The sequence below is a fragment of the Solanum pennellii genome, chromosome 1 (genome assembly GCF_001406875.1).
Source record: "Solanum pennellii chromosome 1, SPENNV200".
Classification (NCBI taxonomy): Eukaryota; Viridiplantae; Streptophyta; class Magnoliopsida; order Solanales; family Solanaceae; genus Solanum; species Solanum pennellii.
The window spans coordinates 92,843,475-92,871,226 of record NC_028637.1 but is presented as its reverse complement, the minus strand read 5'-3'; the positions used below and the strand labels follow the sequence as shown (position 1 = coordinate 92,871,226).

General features: G+C 35.9%; 2 protein-coding genes and 1 long non-coding RNA gene across 3 annotated transcripts; all 3 read right to left on the bottom strand.

The window, feature by feature from the left end:
- Nucleotides 1–584: 584 nt before the first annotated feature.
- On the bottom strand, nucleotides 585–4,586 carry LOC107032319. Its single transcript, XR_001458351.2, has 2 exons — nucleotides 4,214–4,586; nucleotides 585–845 (listed from the first exon to the last, which is right to left on the bottom strand). It is a non-coding gene; the product is annotated as an uncharacterized LOC107032319 (long non-coding RNA).
- A 528-nt stretch (nucleotides 4,587–5,114) lies between these two features.
- LOC107013028 (structure-specific endonuclease subunit slx1) lies at nucleotides 5,115–8,990 on the bottom strand. The gene is made up of 3 exons (XM_015213015.2): nucleotides 8,533–8,990; nucleotides 7,364–7,470; nucleotides 5,115–5,433 (listed from the first exon to the last, which is right to left on the bottom strand). Exons 1-3 carry the CDS (start codon nucleotides 8,829–8,831, stop codon nucleotides 5,237–5,239), a joined length of 603 nt encoding a protein of 200 aa, XP_015068501.1. The 5' UTR covers nucleotides 8,832–8,990; the 3' UTR covers nucleotides 5,115–5,236.
- Nucleotides 8,991–13,592: 4,602 nt separating this feature from the next.
- On the bottom strand, nucleotides 13,593–27,137 carry LOC107002682 (protein transport protein SEC31 homolog B). Its single transcript, XM_015200816.2, has 22 exons — nucleotides 26,548–27,137; nucleotides 25,440–25,500; nucleotides 25,218–25,340; nucleotides 22,429–22,525; nucleotides 22,307–22,343; nucleotides 22,071–22,176; nucleotides 21,942–21,999; nucleotides 20,546–20,643; nucleotides 20,235–20,354; nucleotides 19,781–19,823; nucleotides 19,148–19,260; nucleotides 18,948–19,075; nucleotides 18,306–18,855; nucleotides 18,119–18,211; nucleotides 17,709–17,894; nucleotides 17,419–17,632; nucleotides 16,339–16,454; nucleotides 16,065–16,247; nucleotides 15,790–15,915; nucleotides 15,402–15,681; nucleotides 14,143–14,381; nucleotides 13,593–14,054 (listed from the first exon to the last, which is right to left on the bottom strand). The coding sequence occupies exons 1-22, from the start codon at nucleotides 26,862–26,864 to the stop codon at nucleotides 13,965–13,967; spliced, it is 3,378 nt and encodes a 1,125-aa protein (XP_015056302.1). The 5' UTR covers nucleotides 26,865–27,137; the 3' UTR covers nucleotides 13,593–13,964.
- Nucleotides 27,138–27,752: the final 615 nt, after the last annotated feature.

Below are 27,752 nucleotides of genomic sequence, written 5' to 3'. Positions count from 1 at the left end.
TGAATGCCAGAGAGATGGCTTCCAAAATACCTAAATGGTGTCCCATTTTAATTGTGGTCCTTCAATCAATACTCTGAAATGTAGCTTTCATTTAACAAAGAGTTTGTTCACTTTTGGAGATTGAATATGATTTTTTTGTTTTTTATTTGAGAAAAAGTAACTCAAAAATAATGTAAGAACTTACTTAGCAAAGTAAATGTATTTCCTCCTTTGCCAAAAAGTGGTAGTAGCTAAAGCAATTGGTGAATATGATATGATAGTGCAAACTTTTTACACTCAATGGATTATTTGTTGTCAAAAGTGGTTTAAGTCAAAAAAGTAGTTTTTGGGGTTAGAAAAAAGAGGACATCGAAGCTTCATTTGAAACTCTGACCAAGTCTTTAGCAAGGAATATTATCAAAAACTGGAAATTAGAAAATATGAAGCTAGTGCTTGCTTATAAATGAAGAAAAAAGTGTAGTATGTATTACTATATGAAATGATTTTCATAGAGAAAATCCAGAAACATGTCAAGTTTAGGTGGTCAATTTAAGTCTTCCTTCTAACGTGTGGACCAATTCAGGTTTCAGCTGTACAACTAAAGATTCAATACACAAAAACCTTCAAATTTATTTATGAATTAGTTACTCTTTAATTTTTTCTTATCCTTCAAGCTTTGAAAGGAACTTGGATACATATGATGGAAGAAAGTTTCACATGATATTGAAAGGAGCGAGTCTATTCCAATTTTCAAAAGTCGATAGTTCGAGTACAGAAACAAACTGCCATTGGATTATTACTACATACCACGTCTATTACAAATAGAGCCTACTGCAACAGAAGCATTCGGCAAGTCAAAAAGAACCCTGCAATCAAAGAATGATATCATGTTAGTTACACTACACCTTCAAAAAAACAAAATATAGCTAAGATAAAATGAGAGGAACCGTGGTACTCAGAAAGAAGAAACCCAACTGAAATAGAGTATTGCTTTCTTGATTTATAGTGTAGCTCATTTGTGCAACTAGATTGGTGTTTTAGTAAACATGTAAACTGTGTCATACTGGGCTAAAAAGTCTCAGAGAAGTTAATTTACAAGCCCTACTTGATACCTTTGAGATCAACCTAAACAAGACCATGAAAAAGAATAGTACAAATCAAGTCATATACAAATAGAAAAGTTGTCACTTCCTTTTTTGGATGTTGAGTAATGGGGTTGTTCTCATTTCCAAAATAGATAATCAGCTCATTTCATCAAAGTACAAACTCAACCTTGTACTTTGCTTCTCCAGTCTTCCCAATGCAAGTTATTAAAATACTTGGAAAAACTTAACAATGTACTGTTAAACTGATATTCAACCAAAAGTCGGAGACAAGCAAAAGAATCCAAGTATCAAAAAGCACGAGCAAATCAATTATTCCCATGACTACCAATATCATGCATTGAGAAAATGGAGCAGTTGGAACTTGGAAAGAAGTTTTCAGCGGGAAGCAAATAAGAAATGAAAATTCCATTTGTGTGAGTTAGAAAAACAGTGATTCTGATGGAGGGATGTGAAATGGAACAAGGAATACCGAAGGTAATTAGTAAACCAATACTAGGGAAACAGCAGGAAAGATCTGACGCAAAGGAACAAGCCTGAAGAAAGTAAATTGGTCTATGGGGTGGAGAAGGAAAACAGGAGGATCCGGAAGACAAAAACATCAGACATATGGCAGGAGACATGAAATTGGAAAGAATTATACAAAGTGGGATTTGAAATCACTGCAGGTGCTAACAGTAGACCACTCAAAAAGCAACGTTGGCAGTTCCTTCCAAGAGCACGGGGTCAATCAGCTGTCGCGGTAAAGTGTTTAAGAGATTGTATTTGAAAGTGAAAAGTCCTAAACGAACAACAAATATAATGTCTAAAGAAGTCCTTTTACACAAGCCACGGTGGCGGAAAAATGCTGTAGATCAGTTAATACATCCAAAGAAGACAACAAGTCTTGGAATCTGACAATTTTCAATGGAGGTGTCAATAATTTCAATGTAAGATTAGTAGGAAGCCAGAAGAAAGAAGGGGTGTGACATTGAATGTCATTAACCAGGCAGTGAATTGGAACTAGAAGATCTCTCTAAGAGGAACTATCCTTCATGCAGAATACTTCATCTTGCTGATTTTTCTTGTCTTTTGGAGCATACATCAATTCCGACTTGTATAAATGATTGGCTAACAGCAATAGAGAAAAATATTCTTGTAGCTACAGGCTATTCTATACTTCTTCCATAAGGGGGTTCAGACCTTTTTACGAGTAATAAATATATATCAAAAAAATTATTCCTCAATTTCAAACTAGATTTGGTCATCCATTTGACTCCTCTATACCTGTTCCGCTCCACTAGAACCCAGTTCACAATGCTGGATAATTTCTCTTTTAGAAAATTAGGGGTTCCTCAAAACTAGATGTCTCTTGATCTGTCACTTAGTCATTAAGGTCATTCAAGTCTCGTAGCATAACTAAAAGAACTTCATATTTGATCTCTAGAAATTAGTAAAAAAAATTTTTTTTTGATACGGTTAGAAATTAGTAATAAAACCTATATGTAGAGACAAAAATATTGGTCGATAGTCGAAAGTTGCAAAATCACGAGCTTCAAAACAATTAATGCCTAAGCTTAGTAAGAACATCTTTAAATAGTTAAACAGAAGAGGAAGTATCGGGGGGGGGGGGGAGGGTGTTCTGGGATGCGAAGTAAGAAAAGAAAAAGGTAGAACAAACAGATGTTAGCTCTTCCGCACCATGCGGCCACGAAGCTGCAAACAAGTTCTTAATTGAGTTCACAGAATACATTCTTGTAACGGCTATCCCAGTGTCGTCTTTTATGCAGGAGGGTAACTGCTTACATAGCACTTTCAACCCCACTTGCTTTTTGTCATGGATAAGGAGATAACCAAATAATAAGAAGATAAAAAAGCACATTTTAGAAAATTCAGACAGAATAAGTGAAAAAGTTGGTCACAACATTCTATAATATTCATATATGCTTGCAGCTCATTCTACTTGGTACTCACTAAACACCCTTCGTTTACAGAAAAAGCAAATACATTACAACTCATAACGACACTGAGGACTATTCCATTTGTGACGCAATTTATCTGATTTCAAATGCAAATACTCTTGTTCCATTCTTTCCACTAGTATACAAGGGTTAACCAGAAAGTTAAGCCAAACAGTTAAAAGTGCAGACAAACAATTCCTCCATAAACATATTCATTCCCCGTGCTTTCATTTTCAAAATAAGAGAGTAATGAGAATATACTCCACCATATACAGATAGCAATTAACTATTATAAAGATCACACAATACGATAATACACATATTGCCTATACTTAACAGTCCTTAATAATTTCATTTTTTTTGTAGCCGAGAAATCCCTGATGGCAAGTGGTGCACAATTCGGAAGATAATGTGCATGCTCATCTATGTTCACCACTTAAATACCAAGTTTTTGTATGCAGAAGAGTTTGAATCTGTGACGTGCACCTAATCCACTCATAGTTAGCTGCGCTCTTACCACTAGTCTTTAGTAATCTAAACAGCATTCACACTGTTGTAGTGTCACCACATGAACAACACAATTCCTTCCCATATAACCAGGAAACACAATCAAACCAATCAAAAGTCCAGGTTTTTTATACCTAACAATGATATTTACTTTTTCCTCTTTACAAATGCAAAACAAATGTAATTCAAGGTAACTCAAGTGACATCCCCGTCTAAATGAGGCACAACACACCAAGGAACCATAGAAGATTAATCACAAGCTTAAAAAAGAAAATGTAAATCCGCACTATATACCCAATGATAAATTCAGGCCAATAAAGTTAGGAACATAAATATTCACAACATGGCATCCAAAACCCAAAACGTCGAAGAGATCAGAAACAAGGGCAAACAACCCTCCTTCCGTCCCAATTTAACTCCTTTTCAGCTTATCAAGTCGATTGGTCTTACTGGAGCTATATCGAGATATTAATTACGTATAATATCAAAATGATCAAATAGTCCATTAAAAACCCTGAGACAAGAATCAGTTTAAAATTTCAAGGATATGCAAGTGGTAGACATCAGATACCCAAAACATAAATTAGGTCAACTGAAATCTAGAGATAGCATGAATTCAGCAATGAAATCGCATACTAATTTCAAACCCTAGAAGTGACCAAAATAAGAGAAAACGGCACGTACCCATGAGGAAAACAAAAGGGTATCCCAGTTTATTTTGAAGCAGAAGATTGGGGCTTAAAATAAGAAGCATAAGTGGGAGGAGAATAGATCACGGCAGCAGCCATAGCTCCCGGAAACACTGCGTACTTAGCTATCAGCGCGATCTTCCTCACCAATGGCTCTCCCTTCATCAACGACATGCTTAAATCTCTTTGATCAACGCACCAATTTTCTTCTACTGCTCTCTCTATCAATCACACTGATTGTTCAAAGCCCTAATAATCTGACCCCGAATTTATTTCTCAAATCGACGACGCGGTTGAGAAATGATCCGACCCGATTCCTACCCATAAGCCTGTTTACATCCACTAACCTCTTCTAATCATCTTTTCATAAATAGCCAATAACAATGGATATATTTTTAAAATATGATATTGTTATGGAGTTTCACCGGTAATATTTTGATATTTTATAAAGTGATAAATAATTATTCAATTACATGTGTAAAAAAGTGGCTGATTATATTCACACGCTTGTATGACGTATTCTAGGCTAGAAATTGCACCTAATAACTCGAATGGTTCGAACTTTTCACGGCATTGTCCATGGGAAAATCATCAATGTCTAAAACAAATTTATTGATTTCAAAGTTGTCCCCAAAGTAAATATGTTAAAGTTCAAAACTATTTACCTACAACATATTCTTGTAAATCATCCTACTCTAGGAGTGATGTGCACAAACATATATCAATATGTGATGTTTTTAAAGTTTTTTTCACCATTTAAAGTAATTTGTGTAAAATTAATACTGGTGTTACATATTGGGAAGAATGAAAATTTATGTTTTAACAAGTTATGTTAGATTGAACATAACAATTGATTTACTCTTGCTAAGTTCAAAAATATTATCAAATTGACAAAATAGTTCAAGACTTGTATCATCTTCATTTTGATATTGACCGGTTATAATAAATATATTTGTACAAGTCACCGTTGCAAGTGAAAAAGTATAAAACTGTGGCTACATTTAATCAATATATTAAATCAGAGAAAATTAGAACGCCAATCAATATTTAAGTCACTGCAATCAATCAAACTTTGAACGCGATCCAGAGCTGCATGTCTATGCTGCAATAATGCAAGAGCTCCATTGTCTTCTGGCTCCTGCTCCTCAGTAGTACCCTTCCTTTTACGGGGAAGCTTTCTCGAAATTTGTTTCCATTTTGATTCAAATGCACAAGCTACAAGCTCAACCACAAAGTCGCAAAGTAAGTTAGACAACTTGCTTGAACTCTAAACTCCAGGTGAAAGCAAATGAAAGCTAACTGCTTTAGGAAGAGAGAAGTTTATTCAACATTGACTAAAAGGTTAAGGACATGAAGATGGCAATGCTCTAGTTTCACATATACTCATAAGCAGAGTAGTCGCATGCTAGACAAACACTTCTAGCTATCAAGTTGATGATATAGAGAAAAGTAAGGTTTGGGACGATGAGATTGTCTTAGTAATGTGATAGGCAGGTCTCACTTGTGATCCTTTCCAGTACCTATTATTATAGGAGCAGATTCTTTTTTGGTTTAAGCAGGAAATTCAGCAATGACAAGCATTTGTAAAAGCACATCAAACAACGTTTTGATATTTAGAAATGATGATAACACACTTAAAATCAAGACAACTAAAATAATGGCCTGGGACATTAAGAGTCAACAAGCAGCAGGAATACATCTATCCTGGAGAGCTACAATGGATTTAGAGTCTCAACTTACCTTTAAAATTGTGTTTCGAAAATAGTTTGCACGACAACTTATCAGAACTGTTCTGCAAATTGTAAGCCGGATAATCAATTTTGATTACTACCAGTTAAAAACATATTTCAGTATTATGTCTGAATTGCGTTCAAACTAAGCATAAGGTGGAGCAAGATGATCAATTTGAGGAATGTTCCAGAACAAGTAAGAGCTTCACTTGTGTAGATGTTTTCTGCAAGTACACCATTACTATGCCATAACAAGAAACAGACACTGCTTTTATTTACAAATTCAGCTACCTAGATGAAGTTTCAGCGAATAGACAAAATCCCAAGTGTTTGGCAGTAGATCTAGGCAATCAAATGTTACCTTGTGCACCTACTAGTGGGTAACTGGCGATATGCTTCTATTTCTTATGAAAACAAGGAAGCAAAGAGAGTCTAAAAGATGAAATAGCTAAAATGGAAAAATTGAGTGGTCACCATTAAGAATAGGAAAAAGAAAATAAAGGTTGTTTGTTGATACAAAACAGAAGATACTGCAAATGCAGAACAACCTGACAAACTGTTGAGCCCCCTTACAAACATAACCAATTGTACTGCGAAAATCGCCAACAACATTGAGAACTGTATGGTTCTATGCCTACAGACATTTTGGGCCAGATATAGGGAAAAGTTATGACTATCCTGTTATGATCCGTCTCTAGCTAATACTCACACTGTTAACTCCTAACTCGACCTTGGTAATAACAAGATTACGAACTTTGAAGAAAACAGACACATCAATTATACTCTCTTTATAATGCATTGTCATGTCAAACCTTACTTATATCTTAACTAGCAATTTAGACATATTTCTTGAATTGCTGTTAGGAGGATGAGCTTGGTCTACGAATCAAGAGAGCAGAAGTGGTTGGCTGTGTTACTCCAGTTAATAGGCACCAGGTACCTAGCGGATTACAATCTATATTTGTCATACCTTGATGCAGTCTTTGGTATAGTCTGCATATTTACTCGTCAGAACCGAAATCCATATCAATCAACAGATGAACTTTGTACTCATAAAAACTATAGAATCAGTACTAAAGAAACTTAGGTGAAATGGCTTGTTGGTTCAAGTACAAAATGAAACATTAAAAGCATCTACGCTACCATCTTTCAAGTGTGTACATGCTCCAGGAGAATGCACAGCCATAAAATTGCAACTGATATTTGATGGGGTTAGCTTAAAAATTGAATCATGATATTAGGCAACCGAATGAATATCAAGGAAATCAAAAAGGGAACATCTAAACAACAAAAGTATGTGTAGTCAAAACTTAAACATGCGCTAGTATAACAGGAGTTATAGACTTGGAGGCAATTTAGTATTTCTGATGAAAGAAAGAAGCGCATCATATATAATAGTTGTATAAAGAAAGTACCTTCACTTCTGCCCTTAAATCCCCGAATAAGGCAGGCACAAATCCAAGGTCTTCCTGAGCGAGATGCCTTTGCACCCCCTTTTAATTCACCATTATGTTCTTTTAGTCTATAAAAAAGAGATCATCAATTAGAAATCAGCAGCTTAGATATAAGTGTGTGGGGGTGGGGGGTGGGGGGCGGTTAGTAGTCACTACATGCTCAATGGAAGGGCAACAACCAGTTTACCACCATATATTAGTTTTTCTCTTAAGTCCTAAAAAACACTAATCTCCTAAAATGTGTGCGAAAATTGGGTGAATATAAAACAACCAGTAGAATAAAGATTGTTATTTGTCATAGTAGAACCTACTCGTTCATTTTATTGCATTTACTGCAACCAATCCAACTCTTCATAGAATTATTAAATTAAAGCTTCTAGAAAAAACAAAGAAGATTTAAAATGAAGTTCAGAAAGCACAATCTATGGAATATCACAACATTTCCATCATGATGTGTTTTAGACCTCTGTAGTAATTATCTAAGGGAACTAGGGAAAACCACTGATAACATTATTGTTGTTTTCGGAGGACGAAGAACAAGGATGAATGAATTCCCCGAAGAATCTAAAACTAGAAAAAATGAGTGAAGAAAGAAGCTACAAACCAGCAAAAAGAATGGCACAATAGTAAAATACAATGAATAATACCTTCACAATGGAGAAGCTGAGAGATAGAGTACAAAAATTCAGCTTCTAACAGGGAGATCAGTAGGATAACTCCATCTTAGAGATCTTATAAAAGTTTACCGATTTTTTCCTTTATGAAATTCTTAACCTATTTTCTCTATATAAGCATCGAGATAACCAACAACAAACAAGCTAGACATGATTAACACATTGGTAAAAACCAATAACAGAAAAACTAGTCATTCTGACTTAATTCAACCCGAAAACTAGCTCATGTCCATATAAGCATTCCAGACCCCACTTCCCAACTGGAGCATAGACCTGGAACCCAAACAAATATGCACCTAGCACCAATAACATGTAAAGATATGAAAAAAAATGATGTAACTCAAACTCAAACTTTTTTTTTTGTAGTGACACGTCCATATAAGAATACCACTCTAACATGATCTATTAAATCAAAAGTAGGCACTCTATTTTCCCCTTAGAATAAACAAGACTCACCGGCGACAGAAATTGGTAGTGACACCAACATAGGTCTTAATAGGTGGATTTGTGGAGAGAATAAGGTATACACACCACAAAGACCTCTTTTTCTTAGAATTACTAAATTCCGTTGAATTTGAAGCTGGGCTTGTTAGTAATTCCGGATATGATCGCTGTGAATTTGCATCAGACTTTCTTGATTTGCTGCAACTTGAAGAAGATGGAAATTTGAGATTAGATTCAAAATTTGAGGGTTTTGGTGGTTTCGAAATATGGGGTTTCGTCGATTTGAAGATTGTTGACAAAGGTCTAGCCATGGCATTGGCGATGATGATTTTTGCAGTTTTGTAATCTGAATAATTGACCGTTTGTTATTAGCGACCGGTTTGGATCTAACAAATGATATAGCAAATTTCAGCCTTCTAATTTATTTATTTTATTGAGATAATTTTAAAAAATCGTCGAATATCAATTTCATAACAATTTTTTTTAAAAAAAATTATTTTTTCAGCATGGGCAAAATTCATTTCCAGTTGATATACTTCACAATATCCTTTCAAATCTCTGTATTTTTGATGTGATTCATATGATTGTATTGTCCAAAAGATGGAAATACATATGCACTACCATCCCCTACTTCCGCTTTGATACTAGTTACTCTCCTTCACTTAATTACTCGAATAAAGTGAAATTCAAAGAATTTCTCTATACCTTTTTAATTTCCCAAAAAACAATTAACCTTGTCCGTTATGCCTGCGATATGCTTGAAAGCACATATATGTTGCGGTTGATTCATGCAACAACAAGAAGAAATGTTCAACAACTTGTATTGTTGTTTTGGCATCGTCAGCCATTTGAGTTACCGCAATGTCTTGTAACTTGTGAATCTTTGCAAGTTAACTTGTATGGTGATGTTCTTAAACTACCTAATAATTTTGACGGATTTCATCACCTGAAATTTTTTCATCTTTGCTGTGTCAAAGTTATCAGATGAACATTTGACAAATTGCTTGTTCTCTAAATGTGGAAACTCCTTGAAAATTTGGAAATAATTGATTGCAATTTAAAACGTATATTGAATCGGCATCTCTTTTATACATCAGGGCGATTATTATGACAATTGTGAAACCAAAATTTCTTGTCCGGCACTCAAAATCTTAATGTCATATTCCAAAGGATATTGTAATCAAGAATCTCTTTTCAATAGAGTATGCTGACATCAATTTTCAGTATAATGATGAAAAATGGGATGATTTTTGGTTTCTCATTTGAGAAAACTGGAATTCTTATGCATAGGATGATCAAGGAAGTCCCTTCTGTATCAGTTCTGAAACTATGCAACGTTTCCCTGAAGGTAAAGTTTTCTTCGGAATAAGCATACAAGTGTTAAAACACAAACATAAACGATATATTGGTTTCTCTTCTGACTCTCAACTGTCTGCCAGGATGAAGAATGGGGAGAGAATTCTCTAATGTATTATGAATGGTGTCAATATTGGTCAGTACGGGAAGATCAAGGTCGGGGCCATGAGGTTTTCCACCCGATCCCCCTTGGTAAAAAATTACATTGTACATATAAGGTAATTCTTTACTTCTTATGTATATATATATATAGAGATTTTGAGTCCCCTAAACACAAGACTAGAGACTGACTCGGTGATTTAGGGAGTTCAAAAGTTACCTTGGGTTCGCAAGTTTCAGATCTCAAACACCACATTTTTGTTTTTCGAACTCCGTTAATGAAAATCTTATATCCATCATTGTTGGCAGATGCATGATCCTGAAGAAAGCATTGTGTGCTCGAGTCTCATCTAAAGTCGATTCAGTTGATTGGTTTCAAAGATGAAGAAAACTAGATAGAACTACTAAGGTTTTTTCTGAAGAATGCACGGGTATTGGAGAAACTTATGGTTGTTTGGGGCGGTTATGCTCTGAAATCAGAAGAGGCATTGAAGAAGGTTTTGAGTATTCCTAGAACTTCTTCATAAGTTCTTCTGACATTTCACAATGCGAAGCTCAAACGAATGCCTACTAACTGGTTGGATTATTGTTAAAAAGGGAGTCGGAACCAAACTGTATTAGACATGGATCCTTGTGGTTTATGAAATTTGCATTGAGTAACTTGAAATTATGATGGATGTTTTTGCAACTTGATATTCTCACATTGTTTGTTTGAAATCAATATGTATTTCATAGAAACACATCCTAATATGTATGTGAATGGTATGTAAGAGAAAAAAAAATTAAGATACAAAAGCTAATAACAAAATTATTCTGGTATTTGATTTGTTGCGGGCTATCTATATGTCCAAGCTCTGCGATTGACTCTTAGGCAAAAGTGACTAGATCTGGAATTCAGAAACTGACGACTTCAATGGCTTAAAGATAGTCCTGTTAGAAGCAGCAGATGGTATATCGTTGAACCAAAGGATTTACATACCTCCAAACAAAGATAAACCTCTTTGAGAAGCACATATCCAGTGCTATTTACCATACACGATAGAAAGATATCAATATTGGATCCAACAAGATTAAAAATAGATTGTCACTCCGAATATAATGTGTGGTTTAATGGATACGTCCATGAATTTGTCATCATCGTAGAGACTCTTACCGCAGCTTGAAAGTACTGAATCATTGACATTATATTTCGATTACAATAACCGTGTTTTATCCATTCGTACTGCCAAAATTAACATCACTAACCCCAGCTACCAAATTTGGCAAAATAATTTTGAGCTGGTTATTTAAATTTGAATGTTGTCGCATCAGTTCAAATCATAACAAATTATAACTTAAAAAGACTACATATTTTCAACCCCTAAATCAGAAGTATATAACCACCAAAAAGAAGAAAAAAACATGCAGCAATGAGAAGCACACTTATTCACTTAACTTACCACAGCATTTACTTTATTTATTTCACTTCTTGGATCGGAGCATGGGCAGTGTATTTATCTTTGACTATCCGCAGGCCATAGGCCATGTATTGAAAACCTTTCTGAAAGGTTTGGTTTGCATACTTTTTGTTGACAAAATGTCGGAGGCCATTGGAGCACATTTTCACGTTCCGCCAATTCTCAGTAAGATTTCAAATTCGGATAGGAGCAGAAAAGTCTAAAGTTTTGAAAAGGTTTATAGAAAATTCTAGAAGCCCCTACATCTTTCTAGAAGGCTTTGGAGAGTTCTAGAAGAAAAACTAGATATTTTCTATGAAAATTTTAGAATTTTCTAAAAATGTAGAAGAATTCTACAAAGAGACCAAAGTGTAAATAAGGAGGGACTTGTAAAGTAAATAATATTTACATTTAGGTCTTTAGGAGGTAGTATAAATAGAGGGTGTCATTCAATTGCAAGGCATCCAAGCTTAAAACAATCAATCCAACAACTTGTAAGCAATCTTCCAAATCTCTCTAAGTCCGTGACAATATGTTGCATAAAAACATATTGTGAATGTATACCTCCAAAATATAACATAGTAAGTAGTAAAAGAAAGACTGAATTATTATATTGATGATTCATGTTACGGAGTTTTAGTAAGATTCTAAGTCTGTGACAACATGTTGCATAAGAACATATTATGAATGTATATCACCAAAATATAATATAGTAAATAGTAAAAGAAAGACTAATTATGATATTGAGATTCATGTTAACCGTAATTATTTTAAAATATGATTAACAAAAAAAAATGTATGTCTTAATTTTTTTATGAATTAGTTGAGTATACATTTTCACACTGATGCTATCTTGTCTATTTGTGCTTTCAACTAGTTTCTAATTATCTAAGCAAATAATAAATCTCAATATTTATATAGTAAAAAATTAATGACAGGATGTTAATGCGATTAAGTCCGCTAACACAACTAACTAAGTAATTTAAAAAACTGTTATATAAACCTGTTATATTTGCTTTAAACGCCCAAGTCTACTTGATATTTTCCACACATGTCTACAACAACAATAGAATGGTAAATACAATTTAATAATAAAATATCGATTATAAAAATAATATAATAAAAATAATTTTAAAATATTATATTAAAAACTAACAAAGAAACCTTTAACAAAGGCTGGATAGGAAAATATATTTTGCATATATATCAATTTGATGAATTGATTTATTGATTAAAAATACCAGGAGAAGACTAAATGAGGACCATATTATGGACCTAATATCTTATCGTACAAGTAATTAATTCTCAATTTATAGAAGCATAAAAAATTTTCCTCCAACAAGAAATGACCAAAATATGACAAGAAATTAAATCTAATTTCATAAATTATCTACCCATCATATTATAAGTAATAGAAGCATAAAACTTTTTCCTCCAACAAGAAATGACCAAAATATGGCAAGAAATTTAATCTAATTTCATAAATTATTTACCCCTATTGAATTTATCATAATTATATAAGTAATAGAAGCATAAAACTTTTTCCTCCAACAAGAAATGAGTATCATAATTATATAAGTAATAGAAGCATAAAACTTTTTCCTCCAACAAGAAATGACCAAAATATAGCAAGAAATTTAATCTAATTTCATAAATTATTTACCCCTATTAAATTTATCATAATTATAAAAGTAATAGAAGCATAAAACTTTTTCCTCCAACAAGAAATGACCAAAATATGGCAAGAAATTTAATCTAATTTCATAAATTATTTTACCCCTATTGGATTTATCATAATTATACAAGTAATAGAAGCATATAACTTTTTCCTCCAACAAGAAATGACCAAATATAACAGTGATCTATTTCACATTATTTAATTTATTTTATAATGATAGCTTAAAAAGCTATCAAATACAATTGCTAAGTTATTCCTAAATTTGATACAAAAATTATTACTGGTTGGTGTGATATTCTGGTAGGAATATATACAAGTATTACTTACACATTAAAAAAAAGTGAATAGTTGTATAGTATATGTAAGTTTTATATAATAGTGGATGAAGGATGACATGCAAACTGTAAGAGACCACGTGTTTGAAGAAAACATTGTTAATATAGTTTTCTTTATATACCCTTGGTTTCACTGTCTACATGAACTAACCACACTTCCTTCAGGCATTTACTTTGAAAAGAGTCTCAAAAATCAATTGCTTGGTAAAATCTAACAACGTTCAGCCAACTAAAATGACAAGTTACAACCAAAACATATGCTAATTAAAAACAACTCTATATTTTAACACTGTAAAAAATAATCAAACATCGTTGCTATGTCCAGAGTACTAAGCTCTCTAACCTCTTCCCAAAATTTGCACGCACCTCAAAACCAATATCTAGAGTGGGTTAAAAGAGGTAGAAAAAAGTATCCAACTAGAAAGACAATCTAAAGGTGGCCATCTCCAGACAAGACAAAATGATAATTCCTTTTGAACTCACGGGGGCGAGAAGGATTTGAATCCAGAATCTCCAATTCTTTAAGTTCGGCTCCCACATTTATCTGAAGCTCTGTCTGATCTTAATCATCCGCTTGAGTGTTGCAAGCCAAAAGTTGCACTCGTCCCAATCACTTGTGGTGAGAAGTACCTGGGAATATATGCAAATGGAGATCATATGATATTCTACTACCAATACTAGACTCAAAATCTGCAACTAAATCTATCCGCATAGCTACCTGTATCTGAAGGGCGGTACTGAAATCACCATTGTCCAAGGACTGACAAAGTTGCACAAGTTTTTCTGCTGCGTTCTTAGATATGTCCCCACTGTTTAGTTTTGCAAAAAGTGCTCCTAACTTCTTTGAATTATCCTCAATTTCCCGCTTCTTAGCTGGATTTGCTCGTGATCCACCCAATGCCTCTGATGTTTCATTGAACAATCTAGTCAAAGTTGCTATCACGGGCTTTTGCTGGGCTGCAACACATCATATGATTCGTTCCATTAATTATTGAGATTTAAAATGCAAGCACAAGAGCCTTGTTTTCCCAGTTAAGACTTAGAAGCAGATCTTACGACCATACCATGCCATTAAAAGAAACAGAGAAAAAGGACACATGCTAACATAGACCACAGTAGTTTAGAAGTACAGAATCTTAGGAGCAACTAGAGCTCAGGATGGTGCCAAGGTAAAGCCAATGTTCATCTAATTATACTCCTTTATTGAACTTCTATACGAAGAAAGGTTATAATATAGCAGCAACAGCAGTTTGTCCAGACAGAAACTCCAAGAGTGAAAGAAAATACACTGTCCATTCTTTCTAAAACTTTACAGCCATGAAAGTCTGTCAGTGGTGCAAAACGATCTTTGGTTGGTGTCAGTATAGTGCTCCCTCTTAAAGGTATAAGAACAATTTCCATATGTTTAAGCCAAAGAAGCTGAAAGTGATTTCAATGACTAAATTTTATTGAAATGGTATTGTATAAGGGGTGAACAAATGAGAGTAACTGGTAACTGCAGAAAAGGTATAAGCTTCTCCTAAAACGTATATATTGATACCCCAGTAAGAACTTACAAGTGTTGTAAAGTTAATCCCACACATGGGGTCTTGTGTTTACATGGCCTTACACCTACTTTGTGAAGGTAGAGAGGCGGTTTCAATAGACGCACTACTCAAGTAAAGCATATAAAAACAAGTATGCGAAGCAAATACAGTAGCGAAGAAGTCATGCTGAAAACAATAAAGAAGAGAACAGCAGCAACGCCAACAAAAATACGATAACTGAAGCAAATGAAACATTAAGTGATACTAAGATCGAAAAAAAATACAATACCACTACTTAAAGATCACATTCACCACCCATAGGTAACAATGTTGGACAATTGCATGTAAAGAAGTAACATATGTCAGTAAGAACGAATTGTATGGCCGTCCAACCTACAGGAATGTACGAAAATGTATGTAACGGATTTAAAGTGGAAGAGGAGAAGCAAACCAGGAACATTTGAGGTATCCACCGTCTGAACTGTAGGTGGGGGAGCAGCAGGAGCTGCTGGTGGCTGGGCTTGGGGCGGCTGAGTAGGGCTTGGAGGCTGCATTGGAGCCATTCCAGGTCTCTGCACTGGATTATTAACTGGCATAAATCCTCTAGGAGCTTGGGAAGGAGCTACAACCTGAGGCATCTTTTGTCCAAGAGCTGGGCCAGCTTGACTAGGGTGAGGGACGTACGCAGGAGGCACATTATGACCACCAGCATAACCTGGGTTTGCAGGTCCCTGAAATAAACATGCAATGAGAATCATATGACTATAACGTTTATATTTGCCCAAAACACCCCCACCCCCCCTCAAGATTGAAGTGAAATACTGGAAACTTCAACTTACGGGATACAACTGAGCACCCAAGGTGGGCTGCTGATATTGCTCCACATTTCTCAGCGCAGGGGGATTTGATGGGATGAAGGAGGTCTTAGCAGGCTGAGTAGCAACAGGTGGTGGAGCAATGTTACCCTGCAAACATGAGAAAAATATATATTAGTATGCAAAGATAACTTCACATAAATGTGCTTCACGAGGTAAGTACTTGTTTCAACTCAGCAGCTATTAATTTGGCAAGAATAGTCTTAACATCCAAGAGAAGGAAACCAAAGAGTGTATACCTGAGGAACTGGAGGAGTTGGAGTTGGCAGAAACATGTTCGGTTGCTGCATGTTTTGTTGTGGAGCAGGCTGGTATGGGACAGGAGCAGCAAAGCCGCTATTGTATGAAGAACTAAATGGTTGTTGATAATTCTCAGCATAGGGGCTGTTTGAAATGCTAGGCTGTGGCTTGGATGGTTGCTCCTGAGAAGAGGATAAATCATACGAAAATTCTAAATATAACAGTCCTGTTTAAGTAAGGTAACAGACCATTAAGAGAGGAAGAAGATAATACCGGATAATAATGCTGAGAAGGATCAGCCATTCCATAACCAGACTGATCTGCAACATAGCCGGATCCAGTGTGCAGTTGTGAGTTGTCAAAAGCCATAGATTTTAATGCGTCTTTAGCTGCAAAAGACAAATATGCTAAAAATCGTCAGTTTGCTTTGTTTGAAAGGGATTGCACTATCTGCACTTTGCCAATTCACTTGAAATAAAACCACCATTGCCTAAATTATAGTTGGACCATAAACCATAAAAAGAAACCCAAAATTCAAATAAAAAAGGGTACATGAGGAGGATACCGTAGATGCTACTTCATTAAATATCAGAAGTAGCCATATCCCCTTCTGTACAGCATAGTCGTACATATTCAACAATATACCCAGTGTAATCCTGCAGGTGGGGTTTGGAGGGTAGAGTGTATGCAGACCCTTACCACTACCTCGCAGAGATAGAGAGGTTGTTTATAATATTAGGTGAAGGGAGAAACAATCCTGTTAGCCTTTCAAAGCTCAAAAGAAGACGCTTATGTTAACAAGTCGTCAGAATTTAGACCCCCATAGAATGAGGAAAAGAAAGGGACACAGATTAATATCTTGCAGTCTTTCGGCTGACACTTTGAAAAGTTTGAATAGGAGAGCGAAACGGTATACACCCAATAGGCCTAGAAGACAAATGGGAATCATCAACACCAAGTGATGAAAAGGTACAGCTTGTTTGGACAACTCTCAAAACCATAGGAACGCTTCTCAAACTACTCATCCTGAGAAACCCAAAATATTTACATGTCAATAGTGTAAGCCTAAAAAAGCCAAGTACCGGATGGAGGCAAATGATACTATACTTAATTTACAGTGAAGTGGTTAAAATTTACAGCACAAGAATTCCAGTAATAAACTTCAGTCAGCTGCTTCCTTTCTCAGGTATACATGTGCTATAATGAAAGCATGAAAAGGCAAAATATATGCAGAAGAACCAGGAATAAACCAAATCATATGACCATTATCAACATAAAAAAGACAGATACAAGAGTCAGCTGCATAATAGTGCCGTTCCGTAATGGAGAAATATATCATCGTTACATATTGACCTGGTTCAGTGGAGAGTGCAATACGATCTCGTAAGATAGTCAATTCAGGTGACAATTCCTCAGAGCCCATAAGCTTCAAGTATTCCATTGCAGTAGTTAAAAGCCCTTGACTTGCTAGGATTTCAGCATACTTCTCAAGAAGCTTGCAAAGAGAAGCACTGAATCTCTTTTGCCCAGTTGCCAATGCAAAGACTATCGTCTTTTCCATTAAATCCTACAGGTAGGAACAGAAACTACCATTGAGTGTCTTACTGATAAACATAAAACTCAGAAGAATCTGAATGCAATACCTGAAGAAGGTCAACATATGATTTTCCATCAGCCTTTCCTGCCAAACTCCTCGACCATATTTCTATAGTTTTATCAATGTTCCCTGCACATATGTAACAGAGTGTTGCTGGAAGGCTTTCACCAGCAGCCAAGAGTCTTGAAGCAAGTGTATCGCACAATGACGTCCATTCATCTTGTGGAGCAAACTGCATGAAGGTGATAAGCAGATCAACAGGTGAACTTCGCTTCAGATGGATAACATAAAAACTCTCCTCGGTGAACATCCCAGAGGTGTGCACTTATTGATTGGATCAGAGCAGATTTTTATATATCCGACCTTGTCGATGAGCTTTTTAATAATGCCCCTTACACCCCCACCGGAAAACATAAAAAGGAAATAATGATTAGGATGTTAGGTAGAGGAACTTACAGTGCAAAGGAGTGCAAGTGTTTCCTTCCAGGACTTCAAAGGCCGAGTGTTTACAAGGCTCATTAGATCATTGTTCACCATAGCAGCAACAACCTGAAGTTATTGTTTAGACCAAACACACAAATTTTAAAGAGCATGGACTAATCTCTATTCAGAAAATGACAGCCATGATATAAATGGACCTTACCTTAAGGTATGAAGAGTGACTAGTTTTAAGGTATTGATCACGAGTTTGCTCCCACAAAGAAGCACCACCGACGTGAGCAATAACCAGAGCATCAGCCATTCTATTTGCAGATATGCATTGTGCAACAGCCCCCTTATAGTCACCGACAACCAACGCGCGTTGTACAGTTTCATCAAATGATGTGTCTGCACTCTCCTCTTGTACATCCATTTCCGGTTGGGAGTCCTTCACATCAACTGACTCGCCAACATCAAAGGTATTCACAGACGTTGACACAGGTGTATCAGCTTTGGGACTCGGAAGATTGTTAAAGAAATCTTCCCCATTGTCCAGCACATGCATTAAGTTCTCGTTGTTGGCAGCTTCTTTACCTGAAATATTCTCATCAAGGGCAAGGGCATTTACTTGCTCAGATATATCATTCTGCATAGTATCTTTTTCTTCAACAGGCAGACTAAAACCAAGATGAGAAAGCAGTTTTGTCCTTGCATCCCCATCCTCTTCAAGCATAACCTTCAAGAAGCCCCATATTTCCCTTTCGCCTGAAGATCTGTTCAGAAAAGCACAAGCAAGCTAGGGTAAACCGGAAAACGGATGCAACCTGTGAAAGAAAAATTCACCAATTTGAGGAAAAGGACATACTCTGACTCTTGGAATTTCTTTTCACAGAAAACCCTCAGCGAGGTTTTCTCTCCATTCTGAATAGCAGTCTCAAATTCAGAAGATCGAGTTACCAGACCTTGTTCAGTGACTATGCTATGCACATGGACCTACAAAGGAGTAAACGTTACTACAAAGCAAAAGGCTATAAAGGAGGGATTACAGAAAATCCACTGACATACCTCCGTCGGTCCAGTTGGACCATCTGCAGAACCAAATGAAACAAGCTTTCCACCAAAGCCAAATGAGACTCCAGACTTTTTCTTAGACCACCACTTTGGAGCTCGTAAGGGAGCTGATCAGCACATGCAAATGAAAACCCCAAGAAGGTTAACACAAGGGTCACAACTTTTTTCCTTTCAAAGCAGAAAGAGACCAAGAGATGTGCCATGCAGTAATGCAGATAAAAAAGAACAGTTCTTCTACCTCACATGAGTACTATGTAATAGCATAAGAAAGATGCACTGAATATACTACCCATATATCTTCTTTTGTTCATGATATAGGCATAATTGGCAGTGCATTTTTGCCTCTTTTATACACGGCTCCTTTCGTAACTTGATATCTAGAGAGCCACTCATCAACACACACATCCTCAAGTAGACAAGCTAATTTTTAAAACAGAAAATTATGCTACAAAATATTGACCATAGGGAAGAATTGTCTCTAAGCAAGCACCTTGTTTCAACTATATGATAACTTCTTTTCTTACATTCAAAAAGAAACATACAGCCTGATGCCCTAAACCTGAAAAGATGTTTATAGTAAATACTAAGAAGGGGGAGAGGATGAAGATAAACAAAATTCCATCATACCTGCGCCAAAATAACCCTCTCCATCGCCAGCTCGACCACAGCCCTGCAGAACACAATAATTTGAGTATCATTCACCAATTAAAACAAAAAAGAAAACACTGTGGTACAGGAAAACAACAAGTCATAAAATACAAGGAGAAAAGGCGTTCCTGATTCACCATACATGTGGTCGTCAAGAACAATCAAAATACCAAGCACTAACCATCTGGAATATGAGGAACATCTATTATTTGAAAGCTAAATCTACTGAGGGATATTGTTATACAGGTCCATCCTACCTACACTACTGTATTTAGTCAACATATCTCAACTCAAAAATAGCAACAGCATAACAAAACTGGTAAGAGGAAAAGGAGGCAGGGAATATCTTTCTAGAGTTCTTCATTTATATTCAGCATTGCGCACAAAACACTGCAATTTGATATATAAAACAAAAAATTTAAGAGGAAAGGACCTCTATGTTGTAAATGCCAATTTTTCCGTCAAATGATGATGCTGAGATCACTCCTGGACACTTCGGATACCAATGCACATCAAAATTCCAATTGGTTCCAGCTGGCAATTCGGAGACAATCTGGGAAAGTTAAACAATACAACAATCAGTACTTCTTCAAAGCTTTCCATAGATAACTAAATAAATAAGCAACCATTCACTAGTTTAAGAACTATTACCAAAAGTAAAGGTCAACAGAGAACAACATTTCCGAAACAAAAAATATAAATTGACAATACGAGGATATGAATGATCAATTCAATTTCATTCACCTCTCCAGACACAACATCCCAGCAAATAGTGCGGTTATCTTTGGCACAAGTAAGCAAGTAGGAGCTGTCAAGGGGACACCAAGACATTGCAATGACACCTGAGTGGAAAAAATCCAAGATTAAGGAAAATTGTAAAGATATCAATATAATTAGATAAACTAGAACTCTAATCCTTACTAACAAGCTTAAACTTTAATGTTTTGCTTTAAGATCAAATTATCCTAAAAACAGAAATTTTAGGTATGCCACACCAATAAGCTTCCCTTATTGGTTGCTCAAGGACTTTGAATGTAAGATTTTGTTGAATATCTGAAGACAGATCATGGGAACTGGGCGCTAGGTTTATATTTAGTATAATTTTCCCTGTTACACGCTAGGAAAGTCAAAAAAATTCTTCCCCCACTCTTAAAGATATTCAGTTACTATTTAAAAAGGTTCCAAGCTTATACTTTTCAACTAAGTGACGTGTGATTGATATTCTTTAATCTTGGAAAGGCAAGTTTGTGCTCCCTCTACCTCACATCCCTTCCATCTAACCAAGTTCTCTCTTCTTCCCCAAACTCCTCCATCTCAGTTCTCAGCATTTCTTGCAGGATTTAAAGCTGAACTGATCCTAGCTGGCATTCATAAGAATGAAAAGGAATTTGGGGGTGGGGGATGGGGGGGTGATACAGAGGGATGGGGTGATTTAAACATCCTTCCCTTCCAAATCTACCACCCAATCATGATGTTAAACTCCTTGCCACTTAATCGTTAATCAGAATCCACTGGCAACATGTCAAATAAGTTGTATACAAAATCAGTTAAATGCTGCAGCAGTTCCCTTTCTTTTGCCAAAAGAACCAAGAGAGCATAGTATGATTGTCATACAAAATGGATCGATGACCATTCAGTACCAAAATCACATACCCCAAAGTGGTGAAGCATTTCAGGTGGATGCCATGTCAGCAAAAGACAGGAAGACATTGAGAGAGCAGCAAAGAAGATAAAGCTCCAATTAAGGAGCAGGAAACAAACTAATTACTAAACTACCAATCTTGAATCACCATAAGAAACAACCATTGCACAGACTATCAGCCATATGCTTTAGAAAAACAAATTAACTTGTATAAAATAAAGTTTGCATATCATTTGTCGTCCTCCAGAAAATACTACCACCATTATTCCAGTACAGCAATTGCATTCCCCTCCACACACCACACACTTTATTTTTAAGCGACTAGAATCATAAATTGACTGCAACTAAATGGGCTAAGCTCAGCAATAGTATTTCCAAATCTTCAATAGAGTTCAGCCTCATCTGTAGGATAGAATTTCACCACCATTTGTCTCTTCAAATTTGTGAATTCTAAGACAGGTGAAGCATGGAAATTATAGGTCTGGTGAGTGCACTAACCTTTAGTGTGACCCACGAACTCTTTCACAGGAGACAGTATATTCCGCATATCCCACAGCTGAAGCAATAATATATTAGTTAGTCATTAATCGCGACGATCTGAGAAAGACAAAAGAGTAGAATTCTTACCCTAAGTGCAGGTGAACCGTCTTCATCGGAAGCAACGATGAGCTGCGTGGCAACATCAGGATGCCACTGCAATACAGAGCACCGCCTTCTAACAGAATCTGTGAAACTGCAGAGTTGCCCGATGCAGGTTTATTTTCATTATTGTTGTTAATCTCAAATGCAGGAGTAATGTTCAACTTATGGTAACTCTTGAATATAATAACAAAATTAAAAGCCTAATTATGGACTCCTTTTACCTTATCACTGGCTTCTGCTTCTTCAAATCCCACACAACTGAAATAAGAAAAGGAAAAAAAGGAGATATTATGGCAACCTTTAGAAAAAAGAGTAACGCAGGCAACTTCCGCTTCTTGCTCACCAGTTGTCCCATTAAGTGAAGTAGACGCCAATATATGCTGAACCTTGTTGTTCCAAGATACATAAGAAATTTCACCTTGAGTTGATGATCCACTACCCTGCAAAAAGGAGTCAAGATCTGAGTTAGATAACTTAAATAAAATGTCAAGATCTAGAACTTCTCAATAAAACTATAGCACAGTTATAGGCCAGGAGTAGCACATAGAAGATAAAACACCATCAGATCAAAACCATAATAAACTGAAACAAACAACAAACTAAGTTTTCTGATATTGCATGTTATAGGCCAGGATTACCGGATAGAAAGAGAAACACCACCAGATCAATGCCATTATTAACTGAACATACAACAAACTAAGTTTTCTGGTATGATTATAACTCACACTTATCATTCCTCTTAAACCATCAGTTCCATTATTATTCTATTGCAAGCCACTTGTAAGAAAGCATAACTACAAAACTCAGTGAGAGACCATCTGCTTCAACCTTAATGGGCAGGTTTACCCAATGCCTGTATAATGGTTGTATGCAAAGCGCCTGCTGGAATAGCAAGGTGTATGCAAGTCGGGGCAAAACTAGTATCAATACAGAAAATGACCGAGACAATCCCCCAATATTTAGTTGACTAAAACGTTGGAATGTCCCTTTTTGCTAATGGATGGCAATAGGACTCGAAATCAGAACCATTACCTACTTCCATAGTAAGTTCACTTGCTTGAATACCTTATTTAAAAGTTTATTCTTCTGAAAAATGAACACTTTTAGTTATTTAATTTAGGTTTGACTGTTTGAAACCGCACAATGTCACCGATATATGCCAATGTACCAATTAGCAAAAAGTGCATCTAGAAAGCCAGAAACGACCTCCTCTATTTTCACCAAGGAATGTTAAAACTCCCACCAGAAACTAGTCCTCAAACACATGTCCCTTCAAAACAATAAAAAAAATGCATGTCCCTCTAGCTACATCATTGCTTAGTTTCCAAATCATTCTTTTCAGTCAAGAGAATCATTAACAACATTATGTAGGATATTCTTCAAGATTTTCTCGACTTAGAACACACCAGTCAAATCCTTAAGGTGAAGATCTTAACCAGGAAAGATACTACATGAACTGGACCCACAAAAGGGTTGAAAGTAGTGGATTATGCAGCAATGTCACTCTGCCAGTTACAATATTACATAGCTTATTTAAATTATATACCAAAGCATTTTACCCACTATTCAATAAAAATTGTATTTCAAGGTGGTCACTGCAATCATTCTGCTGCAGTAACTTAGTTAATGACGCATGTCCCTGGCCCAGAAAGTCCTATATATGCAAGAAGACAACAACTGTATTTCTTCTAGCATGGAAACCGACCTTTTTTACAACCAACCTAGAATGTGACTTTGAGGTGATTAAGCTCCACACCACACGTTTTTAACCAAATGCAATGACCAATTATGCAAAGCAACGACTCCTCATACTAGGTTGAATTATATTGTCATCAAAAGGTTAAAACCCCACAAGTCAAAAGAAACCTCCTCAGCCTCCCACCATTCCTCTTCTTAATGTAAGAATATTCTTCTTTGTAAAAAAAAAACATTACAGATACTAAAAGGCAATACAACACTAGAAATATTTTATAAAAAAATTTAATGATTATATCATAATACATTAGAAACCAAGAGTTAGGAAATATTCCCTAGTTCATGTATCTCGTATGTTAAACTCTTTTTAACAGATAAACCTCAAGTGCCAGTGGTACAAGGTTCAAAACACATGGATAATTAGCCCATTTATCTTCTCTTCTTTTTTTATGACGGGGAAAACCCGCAGTCGCTACCCTTTGGGTGCACACAGGGTAAAACCTCCGCTCCTATGCAATAGCTCGCAAACCACATGGGAGAGGTAACTTGCACCAGGAGCTCGACCAAGAAGGCAAACCCCTTGCTAGGGTTTCGAACTTGAGACCTCCAACATGGAAGTCCCAAGCTCAAACCACTAGGCCACCCCGAATGGTTAGCCCATCTCTCTTCCTCTCAACTTAACAAATACCAGGTTGAATTTGTCTGTGGCAGGATTGGACCCATGACATGCGCCTAACTCACACATCACACCCACACATCATGTGATGTGCTCTTATCACTAAAACCAAAGCCCAAAAAGTAGGCATGCTAAGTACATTTGATGGAAATGGATTGAAAGATGGTCTATCTGAGAGAAGAAGAAATAGCAAGTGCTTGAGAAGAAAAGTAGTTGTGAGAGAATGCGCTTTGAGTGGCAATTCCATTCTTACTGTCCTAGGAAGAAGGAAAGGATAAAAGATCCAGGCAGCATCTTGTATGTAACTACCAATTTTCCCCATCTCGTATGTTAACAATCAATTTCAGCAGAGACGTTTCCTCTTCTTGCTTTCTCTCTTCACGGTAGCTCTATATATAACACCAGAAATTGAAATTAGCAATTGAGTGCTACTTCATTTTTCTTGTTCCTCTTTAGGTATTTCTGGCTATCAGTTACCAAGGGAAACTGCTGCTACTAGAGTTACAATCAACAATACCAATCAATTTAAAAATCCAATAGATATGAAGGAGCATTTTAAGAATTGGAGCGTCATGCTTTACATTTGACTTGAATGAATGGCCTCAGAAAAATACAAGAAGTTTTATCATTTTTCCGTGGTTATCTCTTTTGCACTGTGTTTGATTTAGAGGAGGTCCAGCCAGGGTGACACTAGAATTTATGAAGAAAAATTGCATGAGAAATGCTAATAAAAAAGATTTTAAATGTCAGATATTACATACTTTAAGGGGAGGGAAATGGCTAGGTTCTGAAGGTTTCGCAATATCCCATATACAGATTTCACCTTCATCAGCTCCAGATGCAAGGAGATTTGGAGTAAACCCATTAAACTCCAACCCGCGAACCTGTAAGTAATGAGGGAAATAATATCATATCATCACAGGATTACGAAAAGATGCCTACACAAAGAACAGGAGGCAAAACCGCGAAAAGGTAAAACTTACAGGTCCTTTGTGCCTCGAGAGATTGCCGACAAGAGCACTTTCAATAGCTTCAGATCCATTTCTACTTCCAAAGAAAGTGACAGAAACAAAAATTATATAACGTCAAGGTTGAAAGATCAAAAGAAATATATATGTAATCAAAGCAACAATTCAAAAAATGCATCATAAAATGAGTATATTCTGCCCCGTCTTTCACCATTAAAGGATAATATATAAGTCTTGCTACCTTGTGTACACCATTTTCATTACTAACTGTAAACAAGAAGAACAATTTTTCCGAGAGAACGAGCAAATAAACAAGTATAGGTGAAAACGAGACAACAAAAGGGCCGCAGTGAGGAAGTGGTTCTCAAAAAGAGTTTGAATTGGAAGAACCTTTATCAGGAAAGTTAAGTAATGCAGACAGCATCTCTGAACTCGGCAACGCTACATGCCCATGGCAATACATGCATATTTTGTATCACATCAATATATTGCCATGTACGTTCTATACTAAAATTCATATAAAATCTTCAGAAAAGCAACCACAAAAGTATGTCCTACTATAAGATATTAAGGAGACAAGAAATGATTGTTCAGGAACTGTCCAAGTTAAGTCATCAAACACGAAACACAATCAATATTTCTTTTGATTCCTTAGCTCGGAAAGAGATAGTAGAAACACTACTCGCTACCTACAGCCAACCCAACTTCTAAGCATCCCAGTTCAAAGATTGCATATTGATCACCAAGTTTTGGCATTTTTTAGTGAGAAAAATATATTTTATGACTAATGTTTTATCACGGAGAAAATGTCTTTAGGTACCAAAATGAAAAAGAATCCTGCCATTCAGAAATGCACTGAAACCTGGATCGTCAATAGCTGATCTAGTTCATATACAGCACCACTATTCAGCGAAAGAACAAATTTTGGAAACACTAAACGTTTGCACTTAGTTCAGCTCTTATAGTATCCATCTACAAGTGGAATTCCTCATAAAGGTGTGCATATGAATCGTGAATTCATCAGACTAAGAATTAAGTAAACCCGATCACTAACCACAAAAAAAAGAAAAACGACATTGACCTATTCAATTAAAAAAAAGATAAAAACAAAAATTGGAATTACGAGATCAGAGGCTTGGGATTCCAAAGTCCAATATTTCCATCAACAAGCCCACCAGCAATGATTCCATACGAGAACTCCTCCGAATTGGACTGACATTTCCCCCAAGACAACCGATTATACCTCTCTGAACTCGGAATCGAACCTGTGAGTTTCAGCTGCTGATCATCCGATACGAAATCAACCTCAAAAATGTCGAGATTAGCAGTGGAGCTGAATGACAGATCCACCGCTCCCGCCATCGTTCCAGCCGCCAGATACGGTGCCTCCGGCGCGAAGGCCGCCGAAGCCGATCTGTTCACCATCTTTATGCACGCCATCGGATCAGCAAATCGAAATTAAAACTATCTACACGCCACCTAAACCAGAAATCGAATTGATACAGGTTGAGATATTGTGTATAGATTTTGAAATGAAAAGAAAACGGAGAGATCTAGGGTTAGGGTTTGAGAAATTGGGATCGAAGCTTTTTCTTCAGATAGATCGAGATGGAGAAGAGAGAGGACAGAGTGTTGAGTCTCTTCTCTGTTTATTTTTTCTTTGAGAATTAATTAATTTCTTTTTTTAAGATTAGAAATTCTTCATATATAGTGTTCCCTTTTGCTATTTTTTTTCTATTTTACTTCACTCGATTTAGATTTGGAGAAGAAGGGTACAAGGGAAATTATGAGGAAAAGTGAGGTTAATATTGGAAATTCATAATCGCCTTCGTCATAGAACCATTTACGTGTTGCCACGTGTCATACGTTACGCATGTACCTAAAAGTCGGAAACTGTAAACAGAAAAAACAAAACTAAGGCATGGCTAAATTTTGACAAAAGAAAAATCTCTCTCTTTTACCTATGAATCAAAATCAAATTGTTGTTGACACTAGAAGTTTGTCATGGGATGATTTTTCAATTTTTCAAAGTGTAATTTAATATTTTTGTGCATATTTATTTTGTTGTGATTGAATTTTATTAGTGGATTGTGGACATAAACATTATCATATAAATTTATTTTTTGTTATATTCTAAAAAATTATTATTTTTATTTTGATTTTAATTGTGTATATCATGATAGATTAATTAAATAATTTTCCATAAAACATTATTGAAACAGTCGACTTGAAGTTCAGTATATGTTTGTTCAATTAACTCGTTTCACTAATTTACATCGGCTTAAGTTTATCAAAAACTAAAATTTATTTCCTCTTATTATTAAAAAA